Here is a 14,654-nt window from a genome sequence, read left to right on the forward strand (position 1 = left end):
TACAAGTTTCAAGGCACGCTGCCTCTCCCTGCTCGGTGCTCTCCAAAGCAGGAGCCTCCCTCCGGAGCTGCACACCATGCTCCCCTCCCCCACCCAGCCCCGTCCCAAGGCCAGGAGCCACCCGCTTGGCATCGGCTCATCATGGCTCAGACCGGGACCAGGACAGACCTCCTATCAGAAGCGGGCAGGGTGTTTGGGTGCAGAGCAGGGACCTACTCCTTCTCTACTGTATGTAACGTGTGTGACCTTGGACGGGTCACTTCATCTACTGACGCCCCCAAAAACTCAACCGTAAGACAGAAATCCATCCCTGCAGCCAAGAGGCCTGCGGGAGATGAAAGGGGTCTGGAGAGCACTGCTTGTCCACTACAGCTACCCCGGGCTTCCCAGGCCCCAAGGCGGGGCAGGAAGGCCCTGCCCTGGTCCCCGCACCAGACACCCCAAGGACGAGTGCCCTGCAGACCCGGCCTCCTGAGTCAGCGCGGCCCCTCCGCTGCGAGGGAGCATGGCCTCTGTGCTCAGGCCCCGCCAGGCCGATTCCCTCGTCCCTGACTCTCGGGAACCCACCCCTGCCCCCACGCTTACCCGCTGGAGTCTTCCACCCTCCGGGCCTGCTGCACTACCATCCGGAGCAGCCCCCACTCCCTGCGACGCCAGGCAGGTGTGCAGCTGCCGACCTGTCCCCACAAGGCGGGCCCAGGGACCCCCTATGCTCTCTGCTGCCCTGTCCCAGGCCCAGGGAGGAGCCTGGCGCTGCCCTGCAAGGCCCCGTCCTGTAAGACAGGCATGGGAGGCGTGCACCCGTGGAACTCCACTCACCTGGCCGCACAGAGCCTCTGCTAGGGGCCTCGCCCACGTCCTGCAGGCTGCCCGCCCGCAGCCCGCCTCCCACGCTGTCAGGAGGCACGGGGCCGTTGGCCTGGCCGCCCGGCATGTTCATGTGGGTGGGGATGGGCTCAAAAGTCGGGTCCAGCTCCAAGATGAGCCTGTTCAGCTGTTCGATGGACTGATCGATGTCCAGGGTGGGCGAGCCTGGCGCCAGGTCTGCGCTGGGCTCCGGTCCGGTCCCGTTCACGACTCTGTCTGGAAACCTGGGCTTGAGCACTTTGCCGGGAGGGGGCCGCTGTGCATCGGGGAGATGGGGCGTGGGGCCCACACCCCTCTGGAGGGCCACTCTGCTGCCGCTGCCCCGGGTGGGGGTGACGGGAACCCTGGACTGGGCCTGGCCCAGGCTGGACCTGTCCTCCGGGCTGCGGCCTACGAGCCTGGCCTCCCCATCGGGAGTGAAGCCGTACTGGTGGGCAGCTACCATCTGCTGCTGGCGCACCCAGGTCTGCGTGGAGTAGCCGCTCTGCATGTAGGCCTGCGTCTGCGCAGACACGGAGGGTCTCCGGAGCACGGGCTGCGGCTGCTTGGCCTCCCGGGTTGCGAAAGCCTGCTCCCGCTCGTACACAGGGTCCACGCCTAGGCTCAGGTCTGGGGCAAGGCTGCCGTGCGCATCATCTCCGGGGCTGCTGCCAAAGCCGTCCGACAGGAGGGAGTGCTGGCTGCTCTGGTGGCCAGCGAAGGGGCCCAGGTGGGCCGACTGGTGTCCCTCTGAGGAGGACAGGGTCCCGATGCTGTCCACGCTGTGCAGGTCGTGGCCCGGCATCTCGTCGTCCAGGATGTCCGTCTCCCGGTCCTTGAGCAAGGCGTCCCCGTTCACGTGGACCTGGGCGGGCACGACGTGGCGTGTGCCGCTGTACTTGCCGGGGGCATCGGTCATGTCCTGGAGGGGACTCCCGGGGTCGTCCAGGCCAAAGCCGCTGAGCAGCTGGTCCAGCTCTGCCTTCTCCTGGGGGCTCAGGCCCCGTTTGGGCCCCGCAGCCGGTTGCTCCTCCGTTCTGTCCGTCCTGACCGAGGCGCTGGAGTGGCCCGAGTCACTGCTGACCGACAGGGTGTGGTCGCCGTGGTCCGGGCTGCTGGCGGTGGGGCCGGGCCCACTGGGGACGCCGGGGTCCGAGGCGCTCTTCTTCCTCACCTTGGCGTAGAGGCTGCCATCCACGGGGCCCTGCGTGTGCGACACTGGGGCAGACAACGGGAGACGGGTCAGTCCGGGCAGGGAAAGGGGACTCCGGGCCCCCAGGACGCGAGCGCGGTGCACCTGCCCGGGCACCTGCTGGGGCACCTGCCGGGACACCTGCCGGGACACAGGGTCAAGTCACCGCGCCCGGGGGCACGCGCTCCTCCAGGCCCCCAGGGGCCTGCACACCGCGGCAGCGCCCACCAGAAAGCGATTGGAACAGCCCAACAGCTTCCGGCCGGGCCCTTTCTACCTTTTTGTGCAAAGAGACCCAAGACTTAGAGAATCTTCTGGAGTCTTTGCATTGGGGGTCATCGTGCCCCGAGGCCTCAAAGTGAACTTCGTGGCGGGAGGGGGTGGGGGGCGCCCGGGGCTCAGCGGGTGAGCCTCCGCCTGCAGCCCAGGCCGCGACCCCGACCCCGACCCCCACCGCGGGGATCCGGTCCCGCACCGGGCCCCCCGCAGGGAGCCTGCTCCTCCCTCCCCCTGAGTCCCTGCTGCTCTCTGTGTCTCTCACGGATGAAAACAGAAAATCTTAAGAAAAAAAAGCTCGGCCAGTGGCCTGGACGCAGAGCAGCTAAGCTCCTAAACCCCGGGACGGAGAAGCGGAGAAGCGGACGGTGGGGCGGGCGGTGCACGGGCCGGCGGGGGCGGGGCGCGGAGATCGGCGCGCGGGGGCGGGGGCGGGGCTATGGCGGGGCCGGGGCGGGGGCGGGGCCGGGGCCGGGGCGGGGCTGGGGGCGGAGCACGCTGCGCGGGAGGCGGGGCTGGGGCGGGGTCGCGCTTGGCCCGGGCTGGGCCGAGGGGCGGGTTTGCACGGGGCTGGGGGTGCGGGCGGGGTCGCTCGGGGCTGCGGTGCTGCAAGGGGTGCAGGGGCCGGACGCGGGACACTGGAGATGCAGCAGGGCACCGACTGTCACAGGGCTATCCCCGGAGCGGGAGAGGGGCAGAAACCCGTGTCCGGGCTTCCCGCGGGCGCAGCGTTCTCCCCGAGAAGGTCCCACTGAGGCCACCACGGGCCCCAGGGCGCTAGGAGGAGGACGGCGGGGAAATACGGCGGGAAAACACTGTGGGGGTGGCCGCTCGGCTGCTGCTCCCAGTGAGCACCCGGGCCTCCACCTGCTGGGGGGGTGGCCCCTCGGCTGCTGCTCCCAGTGAGCACCCGGGCCTCCACCTGCTGGGGGGGTGGCCCCTCGGCTGCTGCTCCCAGTGAGCACCCGGGCCTCCACCTGCTGGGGGGGTGGCCCCTCGGCTGCTGCTCCCAGTGAGCACCCGGGCCTCCACCTGCTGGGGGGGGGCCCTCTGCTGCTGCTCCCAGTGAGCACCCGGGCCTCCACCTGCTGGGGGGGGGCCCTCTGCTGCTGCTCCCAGTGAGCACCCGGGCCTCCACCTGCTGGGGGGGGGGCCCTCTGCTGCTGCTCCCAGTGAGCACCCGGGCCTCCACCTGCTGGGGGGGGGCCCTCTGCTGCTGCTCCCAGTGAGCACCCGGGCCTCCACCTGCTGGGGGGGGGCCCTCTGCTGCTGCTCCCAGTGAGCACCCGGGCCTCCACCTCCACCTGCTGCGGGGGGGGGGGGGGGGGGGGGGGGGGGGGGGGGCTGAGAAGGGAGGGCCTGGGTCGCAGGAAGCGCTTTCCTGGTGACATGGCAGGCAGAGTGCCCCACGGGTGGCCCAGGGCCATGCCTGCCCCTTGGGCCCCTGGGAGCCACCTTCCAGTGGCCACAGGGCCCTGAACTCACCCTGACCTCGGGCTCCTGGCCCAGTGAGGTTGGCGCACTGGCACAGTCGGCGGCTCCCCACAGTTCTGGAAATGCTGGGTCGAGGTCACACGACCCAGACCTGTAGGGTCCAGGGGTCTTTTCTGGACCGCATGGGTGACCCCAGGCTAATTTCAGACGTGTCCAAGAGAAGCAGGACAAAGGCCATGGGGGACGGCGCTCGCCGGGGTATCATGTGCAACCGCATGGCCGACGCCTAGAGCAGAGCCGACTTGGGGGACGTGAAATACTGTAAGTACACCAGGTGTGTTCGCAGCAGACAACTGGTGGTGAGAGCGCCAGGGCAGGTGCTGCCCTCGGGCGGGGCCACCAGGGCGGCGGGCCAGGTGCCACTGCAGAGAGCAGGCCCGGCACGCTCTCCTTATCACAGCGCAGCCTGCGTAGCGGACAAACCTGTTCCTTCCTCAAACGTAAAGAGCTGAACCGGGCCAAGGTCAGTCACCTACTGGGAGGTGGAGGCAGGACCAGAAGCCAGGCCTGCTGGACCCCGGGTGGCAGTGCCAAGGCTGCTCTCGGCGAGCTGTGCCAGAGGACCCTGGAGAGACCCCGAATGCCAGGGTTCAGAGAGGAAGAAACATGCATTCAACATGGCATCCGGGGGGACCCCGGTGCCAGGACGCTTCTGCCTCCCTGAGCCCCACCGAGCACGCGCCTTCCCTCCGGAGGCAGCCCTCGTCCTGTGCAAATCACAGACGCCACCACACTGGTGACCAGGGGTCGGAGCAACCCAGGCCAGCAGGCGTCTGGCCGGAGCACCTGCTAGGGAACCACACAGCCGGGCGGGCACCTGCGAATTCTAGAAGCCCCTCTCGTGCCGCCAGAGCCGTGCATCCATGGCTTGCACCATGGATGCAAGGAGATCCAAGAAGGATCTCCTTCTCCTTAAATCTCAGTTACACGCATGCCCAGCTTTGCACGGCAGCAGTACCGTAGCCAACGAGGCTTATCCGAGCCGCAGTTACTGTGAATTGGAAACTTCTCAACTAAACGCATGCCCGCAATGACTTTTAAAAAAAAAAAAAAAAAGGAAGCTAGGAACGAGCGGTACGAAAGTTCTAACTTAAAATGGGACACTGGGCGGATGTGCCCATGAACCATCCTGCGTTAGAGCCCCTCGGCCGGCCCCAGGCTAGGAACAGTCCACGAGCAACGTCTGTGTGATGCGGTCAAGGACAGGAGGTCCCCTTGCCTGGGGGATCACGGGCAGCCGCATGGAGTCTTTATTAGCAGGAGCCCTCTCGGGGTAGTAGCGACTGTGTTCACCCGCACGGGTACCACGGAGCCAACGCTGGCTCTGCACGAGGCCCGGCACTCGGGACGCGGCTCCTTGGCACCCCCCGGGGAGGCGGGTGGCGCAGGGGCCTTCCCCCTTTAGTTCAGACTAGGGTCACACACATGCCACCTCACGTCTGGCCTGACCTTCGCGGGACGCATGTCTCATCTCCAGGAAAGGGCCAGAATCCAGGGCAGTGAGGCCCCGAGACCGGGCCGCCCAAGCCTGGGGATCACTTGCAGGAGCTCGGATCTTCCCCAAGGCAGGGGCCGTGCCCACAGATGCACCAGCTTGGGATCCTGGGGTGGGGGGTCAGGCACGGGGTGAGGGAAGGGGGAGGAGCCTCTGGCCCCCTCAGTTTCCACCCTGCGCTCTGGCAAGGGCTTCCGCTGCTTCTCCAGGAAGGAGCTGGGCTGGATTTTCAGTGGGAGGAACGGGACGCCCGGGTCCCCCTACAGCCTTGCGATGGGATTCCCACTCCGCCTTTAGGCCCTGTGTGTGTGCAGCTCACACTGAGGCCCTCTCAGCCCCCTGCTCCTCACTGGGGAAGCGGTGATCGTCCCATCTTCTAGCGTGGTTACACACTAGCACAGGCGGCCAGGAGGCCACGATCACTGGGAAAAGCGGTGTCCCCGGTGGACGGGTGGACGGAGCCCAGCTCTCCCTCTGGGCCTCATTTCCTGTCTGCCCCGTGCTGCTCCCGGACCACAGCAGGCACCCAGCTGTCCCTGCCCCAGGGCCTTTGCACGTGCTGTTCTTTGCCTCTGGGCTTAGAAGCCCTGCCCTGAACCCAGGCCCCTGTGGGGTGGGTGTAGGGGCAAGGATGGAGAATTCTGGAAGGTGCGGCCGGGGGCTTCCTCTGCCCTATTTTTGTTTCCTTTGCCCTATTTTTGTTTCCTTTGCTCTATTTTTGTTTTGACTTTGTGTTTCCAGCTCAAAGGACTTTGGCCAGATCCTTGTTCTGCCTGCAAAGACCCTGATCCCAGAAGGGGGTGACGGGGACCCGGGAACACGGGATGAGGGCCTCCACTGGCCCAGCCCCAGCCAGGCGCCACCCTGCCCAAGCCAGTCCCTCTGCAGGTCACCCCTCCCTCCTCGCCGCCTCCACCCCTCCAGCCAGAACCCAGGGCTCCTTTCACAAGGAGGCCAGGGAGTAGCCTGGTAATGATTTCCCCGCAGCCCGGGCTGAGTTAAAAATCAAACAAACATAAATAGGGCTCTGATTAGGGCCGCATGACACAGCAGGGCGGCTTATCGTGTGGAAAAGAACCAGAAGCAGGAAAACACAGAACGAGCCTCCCAGCCTCACGGGGCAGCGCCCGGCCGCCCTGCCGCCCCCACCCACCCGGGGCCGGGGAGGGAGGCCTTCCCACAAGGACAAGGACGGAGAAAAGGTGAGAAAATGGGAAAGACCAAAATACGAACAGAGAAAAGAAAACATCCCTTGTCCCGTCCTGGCTGACGGCAGGTGAAGCGACACCCCACCTGTGCTCATGCCGGCTGCATCCCCGCCGCACACCCTCCCCAGCTCCAACCACTGATCCCGAAAGGACGCAGAACTGACACGGACTGTGTCCAGCTGTTGGTCTTCAAAAGTCGCTTGCAAACACGGAGCAAACCCGATGCCATCAGCAACTTCGTCCAGGAAAGGAATTCGCCTGGATGTCTCCTGTGCCGCCTGCCCCCACACTGGACTCCCCCCTCGGGGACCTCCCTCGCCCCCAACGCAGCTCCCGGGCTGCAGAGTCCTGCATTCCGTGGCTGCGGGGTTGGCCGTGCCACATCCCCTTGCTCGGCTGCAGAGGGGGACCGCCCGCCCCGGGCCCATCTTCTAGAACCTTCCTTCCTCCTCCTAGATCTCACGATGAGGTCAGACCAGTCCTCTCCTAGGATACTTGTCCTTGCGGCCCCTCCGTTGCCCCCCTTGGGTCACGGGGCCTGTTTGCCCTCTTCCATCGGAGCAATTTAGGGTACGAGCACGCCTCCACTCCCTTCCTGGCGCCCTGGCACCAGCCACCACCAGGCCTCGAACGCCGATTAAGCAGCCTGGTACCCTTGGGCGCGCATTCACCTCCCTGGTCTCACCTTCCTCGTCTGTGTAGGACTGAGCTGCAAAGGGGAGTCCGAGGAGACCGCCCAGAGATCAGGGATGGGGGCCGTCCCGCGAGCCACCCCGAGGGCATCGCCGGCCCTGCAGGCCCCCCTCCTGTCCTGCTGCGGGTTCCAGAAGCCACTACAAATCGCGTCTTCTGGGCCCAGAGCCCGGGGAGCAAGAGGGAGCCTGACAAAGGAGGGTGCGGGACTCAGCTCCGCCGGCCTCACCCGTCGGGGATTTGGTGGAAGGAGGGATTCTCAACAGGTTTTAGAATAATTCCTCCAAAAGTCTAGTCGTTGTGCGAGCCAGCGTCGGGTGTCCCCCATGTCCCACGCAGAGCCCTGCGCCCGCCGCCCGCTTCGGGGGAGTCCCCCGGGCCCTCCTGTCGTGCAGACGGCGTGCCCGGGTCCCCCCTTGGGGCCCAGAGCAGGACCCGGGGGGAGCGGGCAGGGGGCCCCGCGTCCTCTGGCCTGGAGGGGAGATGTGGGTGGTCTCGGAGGGTCCCCGGGATGTCCACCCTCCACCCCTGGGGCTGAGGCTCCCACGGCCCGCTCTCCACCATGGACACAGCTGCTGGCCAGCATGGTTTCCTTCCCGGGCGTGCGGCCGGGGGGTCACTAGCGGAGGCCCGTCATCACGTGAGCCCAAGGCCACCCTCTCCCTCTATCTTGGTTTCTGTTTTACGGAAAGCCGAAGCAGCTGGGCACCCCGGGCACAGAAGGAACCCCGGCTTCCCTCCTGGGGCTCAGACCCCCAAGAGCCGCAGGTGAGGGTGCCTCGGCCGCTCTACTGACTCCTCCCGGAGTCCTGCCTCCCGGGAGCACAACCTGGCTCCCCTGTGCCTCCTCCCACGGGCTGGGGAGCCTTGCAGAGCCCCACACATGCACACGCACGTGCAACCGGGGGCACACACTGCCTGTTTACCTTCCTTCCAAGCGGCCCCACAGTGTGTCCGGGGTGGGGGTCCACCGTCTCATGGAGAAAGGCCTCCACCCAGAATGCGCCCGCGGGCGGAGGGGAGCCTCCCCGGCCTCCCGCCCTTCCTCTGGGGCTGGGCCAGCACCTTCTAGGTGAAGCCGGGAGAAGCTGGGAGCTCCACTCCACCTACCGCTCAATGTAAACACGAGGGCGGGGCTTCATGCATCAGGTTTCCTGCAACCGGAGCCCTGGAGGCTGAGGAGGCGGAGCAGAGGCTTCCAGGGCCGGAGCTCAGCCCACCTGAGTTCCCAGGAGGCCTCCAGCCCCAGCCAAGGACCAGCCTGCCTGCGTCCCAGAGCCGGTGGCCAGCATGCGTCCACCGGGGCCCTTCCTCCCCACGGCCCTTCCTCCCTTTCAAGCTCCCGTATACTTCTGTCCTCATCACGCAGGCCGGGCCTCCTGGTCTCCCTGCACCCCTCCCTGTCCACACCGTCCACGCCCTCCCCGACATCCACACCTTTCGGGCCTCAGCACCTGCTCGGCGAGGCCCCGCGCCTCTACTCTGCCAGCGAGGGACGTGCCTGGGCGCACCTGCTCAGCACCCAGGCACCCTCGGGTTAGCAGGCACCCGCTCACCCACTTGCCGCCGAGGGCCGCTGTCACCGCGGTAAGCGAGGCGACTAAGCGAGCTCCTCGCAGCAGCATCTCCCTGTAGGAGCTCACGGGGAAAGGGAAGGAACCAGAGCTGGACGCTGCCCGGAGCGTCCGGGGCTGCGGCCGGTGTGAGCGAAGACCTGCCGTCCCCCAGACGGCGCATCTCAGGGCTGACACCCGCGTGAGGAAGAGGCCTGGGGCGCCCCTCTCCTCCACCGAGGGACGCAGGCTGCACACCGACCCCGGGCCCGGAAGCCAGGATTTCTCCGTGCCACTCGCTGTCCCCATGCGTGTGCTCCAGGGTGGGTGTCTTCACGGGTCACCAACGAGCCGCCACGGGCCTTCGAGGACACGTGGCGACCGCACGGGCCCAGGTCTCGGCCACCGAGCACGCGGCCACCATGCACTCCCGCCGGCGGGCTCCTTTACACCAGCCCCGCCTGCACCCTCTGCTGCCTGACGCCGCCTCCTGTCTCGAACACACGCACCTGCCAGCCTACCACGGACATACCAGGCGTCCCCAACAAGAAGGGCCCCCTTGGCTGCCCGGAAGCAGTGGCCATGGCGACCACCCCACGGCTTGGCTCCGAGGGACGCGCGTCCCCCGCCCAGGGAGCAGGAACACGGTGGCAGCCTCCCTCACCGCCCTGGATGGACACACCTGCCTGTGTGCACTGAGCCCCTGCGGTCACCGGGAGCTTGCACAGCTGACAGAGGGTCACACGCTGCCTCGGAAGTGACCCCGATTCCAAGAAGTGTCCGGATGCTTTGCAAACTGCACACTCTGGGCTGGATCTGCTGAGGAAAACTCCAGGAAGGGAGAGCGTCTCACGCTCCTGCCTCCCGCCATCCGCGCCGCCCCTGACAACAGCCTCCAGGGCAACGACGGGAAAGCACGGCCATGCCCCCATCCTTGGACCTGCCCCTGGGGATAAAAGCCCCCAGTTTACACGCAGTTGCGCGTGTAAAGGTCTTGTTTGTTGGCATTTAACTGCACGCCACCCCAAAACAACTGTGCGCGGCCAGTGGCTTCCGACGTTACCAGCCGAGCTCATCTCCAAGCAGGACGTGATGCACAACCTCAACGTGCCAGGCCCAGGAGGCAGGCAGTGGGCGGGGGCCTGCTGAGGACAAGGCCCGTCCCGGGGACACCCCCACTCCCTGCCTCACCAGCACCACTGCCAAGGGGACTGAGGCCTGGCCGGAGCCGGTCACCTGGCGACACCCGGGGCCAGAGACCAGGGCAGGTGGGCTAGGGAGGGCTGTGGGGACGCAGCCCCCGCCCCGCTCAGGCTCTTGTCCTGCCCACACTGAGGGGCCCACTCTTTCCTGCAGGGGTGGCCTCGCCGGACCTCCCCAGGCTCTGCAGGGAAGCCACTGGGGAGGAGGCGCCCTCCTCCTCCTGGCCTGGGGGAGGCCGGTCTCCCCATGGGGGACAGGGAAGAGCTGTCTCAGGGCCCCGTCTATGCATTCCCATGCAGGCCGAGGGACGCCATCCGGGGGTGCACGGCGGGGCCCTAGGTTTCTTCCATCATCAGCGTTTCTGTGCTTGGCTTGCCGCCTTCACTCACCAGCTCTGGGATTTCAACCTCTAAAGCATGGCTTGACCCCCCCCCCCCCGCCCATAGCAGATGTCCCGGCCACCCCTGGGGGGTCGCAGGTCCCCAGACCTCTCAAACACTGGCCTGCAGGATCCCTCCAGCGAGGAGAACCAAGCTGCTGGCCCCCGAGGCAGGGCGCTGGTGACAGTCCCGAGCCCGCGCTCGGGAAGGATGTGGGGCAGCCAGGACAGGCAGGCTCCGCGAGCAGATGCAGCCACCGAGGGCAGGCACGACAGCAGGACCCGGAGGGAGGGCACGTGCCACCTGCCTGGCTCGGAGGAGGTCTGGGAGCCGCCAACATGAGCACGCGACGGGGTCCAGGCGAGCGCACCCGGCCAAGGACCCGGCCCAACCAAGCTGACTGCCTGGGCCAGCGCCAGCGTCCGCAGGGGACGACGCCGCTCGAGGCCCGGCCGTCCCGGGGGCATCCACGTGGGCTCCCGGCTGCAGCTGCATCCTGACTGCCCAGGCTAGAAAAGCCTAGAAAAGCCGCGGCTCCAAGCGACCAGGGCGCTCACTCGGGCGGCTGTCACTCATTAAACTGCCTCCGACATCACGGTCTTCTTGCCAAAGGACCCAATCCCTACCCAAAGGACGTGTTTATGGTTCTTGGCCTAGAGAGGGAGACTCTGGGATTCCAGATAAGATAAGCACATTGTCCTCCTTCCTGACGGTGCCGGCTATCTGGGTGCAGGGTAGGGGGTGGGGGGTGGATTAACTCTTGGGGTCCTGGGATCACACCCAAAAGGTGGGCTGGGGATGGAGGTGAGGCAGGTGACGGGAAGGTGCTTCCCCAGGTCTGAGCAGGAGGCTGGGTGGTCAGCTGCACCGTGAGCTGGGGAGGGAGCGAGCGGGGCCTGCCGGGGCTCGGGGAGGGGTTGGGGGGTGCAGGGAAGGGACTTCCCAGCCCGGGAAACGCAGGGGGCGGCAAGCAGGCCCCGCAGGAGCAGAGCCAGGCAGGACGCCGCAGACCCCCCCTTCCGCTCAGCCGCCCAAGATCCAAAGCTCGCTCTGGTTTCCAGATGTCAGAGTCGGACCAACGCTTTCAAACCCGCTTTTGAATGTTGCAGCTGGATCCGGAACGTGTAGCGGGCGCCCCTGGGCCAGCCCCGCACGCTACGCCCCTGCGCACGCCCTGCGCACGCCCCGCTGGGAACCGGGAGCGTCCTGCGTGCAAGGGTCCTGTGTGCGAGGGGATGGGACGGACGGGGCCGCATCACCTGGGAAGGTGCAGGCACTCGGGTCCCCGCCCACCGGCCACTGCCGCCCTGGGGTCATCTGGGGCCACGCCCGATGGGGGGTGTTGCCGGTGAGCCCTCGACAGGGTTGCAGAGCCCACACCTGGGTGCCGCGGCCCCCTCTGTGCAGCCGACGACCAGCAAAGTGTCCTCTGTGGCCAGAAACTCACCAGTGGGCCAAGGCCCAGAATCTGGAGGCCACGGTGCCCCGGAGGGCTTCACGTCCCCCGAGGGCCGCGCTGGAAGCTTTCCTGCACCTCACCCCAGGGCTGGATCTGGGGCGGTCTCAGTCGTCTATCTGCTAGTACGGGGCCACCCACTGACCACCCAGCATCACCCTGAGCCCAGGCTCCCTTCCAGGGCCCTCCAGCCGGGATGCTTCCTGGTGGGACAGGCCTCCCCTCCCCTTCCCGGCATCCCACAGGCCTGCGCCCTCCGCCTTCCTGCACCCCCTGCCCCCTGCCTGCAGGAGCCACCTCCCCCCACCAATGTCACCGAGGGACAGGCTGAGCAGCGGTGCTGCTTGGATGGTCTCCTAATTCCTGGCACGCGCTCCAGTTACGGCACATGGGGTGCGTCCTACGGGGACCGCTCAGGGAGGCACGCAGTGCACAGACCACACGCACATGCCCACTGACGCCCACATACACACACGTATGTAGTATGCTCGTATACAGACGTGCACATCCCCACACACGCATGCATATGGTGCATTTGTACACACACATATACACAGGCACGTGCCTACGCAGACACGTACAGACTTGCACACACTGTGTGCACGCATACACGTGCATAGGTGAAGACACGGCATACAGACACACGCACACCTGCACCAGACGCATATTCATAGCGTGTTTGTATATATAAACACACACGTAGACACGTGCACATGAGCATGTGTCCTGGCACGTATATACGTATGCACATGTGAGCACACATGCACATGCAGGTGTCCACACATGCGTCCACACATGCACAGCTCACGTACCTGCACACGCGCTCCGGAAGGCCTGCTCATCTTCCCCTCCCCGGGATCCTCCTGGCACAAAGGCACCAGAGCTACAGGGCAGGTGGATCGCACGAGCCATGGTAAGAAAGGGGGTGCAGGGGTGGAGGTGATCTCAGGGCTATCCTGTTAGATCCCATTTTACAGGTGGGTAAGTGGAGGTTCGGAGTGGGAAGCTCAAGAACAAGCATCTTGAACAACCCTCCCTGTGGACAGGGCAGCAGGACCGCTCCCTGTCTCAGAGCCCCAGCGCCAGTGGCAGGAGCGGGGGTCGAGCGGGCAGGACCGTGGCCCCCGCGCAGCAGCCCTCGCAGCTGTCAGCACTGCCTCCCGGGGGCGATGCTCCAAACTAGGGAGTCCTCCCCGTGTGATGGTCGGCGACACTCGGCAGCGCTACACTCACGCGTCGCTGAGCCACACCAGCGTGACGGCGACAGAAACGTCACCAGGGTCTGGGGCACCGCAGCCCACCGTCCCAGGCCCCGGTGCCGCTGGTCTGGCCATGCCGTGATGGCTGCCCAACAGCGCCAGGGCCGGGCGACATTCACGTGCCCTCTCTCAGACGCCGCGGGGGCCCACGAGCCTTCACCCACCCCACGTCAGGTCCCCACCAAGCTCAGAGGGAGTGACAACACCGTTACGGGGCCCTGGGATCTGCGGGACAGCTCGGGGTCACCCGGGCCACGTCCACTTGGCGGCTCCGAAAGGGGCTAAACACCGTGCAGACAGCTTTGGGGGCACAGAGGAGCGGGGTTCCGAGCACGCGTGGGGCCGATGCCGGCGCAAGACACTCATATGCGGTGTGGACGCTGAGCCTGCAGCAGGCGGCCTCTGCGGGACACGGTGGTCTGCGCTCTCGGGCCCCAGACGCCACGGTGCACCAGCGCTGACACCGTTCCATTTACTCCCCAGTGGAACCAGTGTGACGAGGAGCATTTTGGTTTTCCCTCCCAAGTGAGGCCTGGCCGTCGGGGGGGTGGCGGCGGGTGACGGCGGTGGAAGGCCATGCTGCCTCCCCGCTCAGATGCACAGGAGGTGGCTTCTTTGGGGAAGCCCAGCAGAGCCTGCCCCGTGACCCTCGCCCCCTTCGTGATGGTACCTGGGGCCCGAGTGGTCCATCCCGCGGGCAAACACGTGTGCACACGCGAGCACGCAAACAACACGCCAGGGTCACAACAACCTCAACTAACCCGAAGCATCAGAGGTCCAGGGACACAGAGTCACCAGGAGCCACCCGTGACCAGAAGCTTGGTGCCCCAGTAATAGGGAAATGGGGTGGGGGGGTTGGAGCTCCCCGGCCGCCGCCCGCCACGGCCGTGCCACACGCCCCACCCAGATTCACCAAGCCTGTGTCTCACCGGCCCCACCAGACGCGCAGCGCCCGGGGGCGGGGGCTCTGGGCCCCTAAGGAAGGCAGGGTTTCTGGCAGCTGAGCGGATAGCGGGGACACCTCCCGTGGAAGCAGGAGCAGCCCGCCCTCGCTGCCCCTCGCCTGGACCCCGGAGTGGCAGCCACACCTACCTTCTCCCCCTATGCCCAGGCTCTCGTACGAGTCCCAGCGGATCAGAGGGTCTGCTGTGTTGAAGTCCACAATCACTCCATCGTCGTTGCACAAGTGTTCACACCCTGCGTGGGAGGAGGTGTCACTCACTGCCCAGGCACGCCAGCCCGACGGAGAGGCGGAGGCACACCGGGCTCGAGTGCCAGCAGCCAGCACCAAGACCCACACTCCCGCGCCCACACCGCTGGCGACGACAGCCGGGGTGCACTGCCCTCAACGCTGCCGGCAGGACACAAAGGGGATGCTGGTGCTCCGTCCCCCCAGGCCACGTCCACCTAGGCCACGTCCGCCCTGGGTCCCATCCACCCCAGGCCCCGTCCACCCCGGGCCCTGTCCACCCTGGGCCCCGTCCACCTAGGCCATATCCAGTGGGGGCCCCATCGACTCTGGGCCCCATCCATCCCGGGCCACATCCACCCCAGCCCTGTCCACCTAGGCCATGTCCACCCTGGGCCCCCATCCACCCC

The 14,654-nt window shown here is 66.7% G+C and overlaps 1 protein-coding gene across 1 annotated transcript in view; it reads right to left on the minus strand.

The window, feature by feature from the left end:
- The window catches only part of TNS3 (tensin 3), a 78,416-nt gene that overhangs the window by 51,687 nt on the left and 12,075 nt on the right, over nucleotides 1-14,654 (minus strand). The window contains exons 7-8 of the mRNA XM_038560558.1: nucleotides 14,148-14,252; nucleotides 820-2,064 (exon numbers count right to left, since the gene is read on the minus strand). Of these exons, the coding sequence (XP_038416486.1) occupies nucleotides 820-2,064; nucleotides 14,148-14,252 (1,350 nt within the window). The remainder of the gene's footprint in view (nucleotides 1-819; nucleotides 2,065-14,147; nucleotides 14,253-14,654) is intronic.

The sequence above is a fragment of the Canis lupus genome, chromosome 16 (genome assembly GCF_011100685.1).
Source record: "Canis lupus familiaris isolate Mischka breed German Shepherd chromosome 16, alternate assembly UU_Cfam_GSD_1.0, whole genome shotgun sequence".
Lineage (NCBI taxonomy): Eukaryota > Metazoa > Chordata > Mammalia > Carnivora > Canidae > Canis > Canis lupus.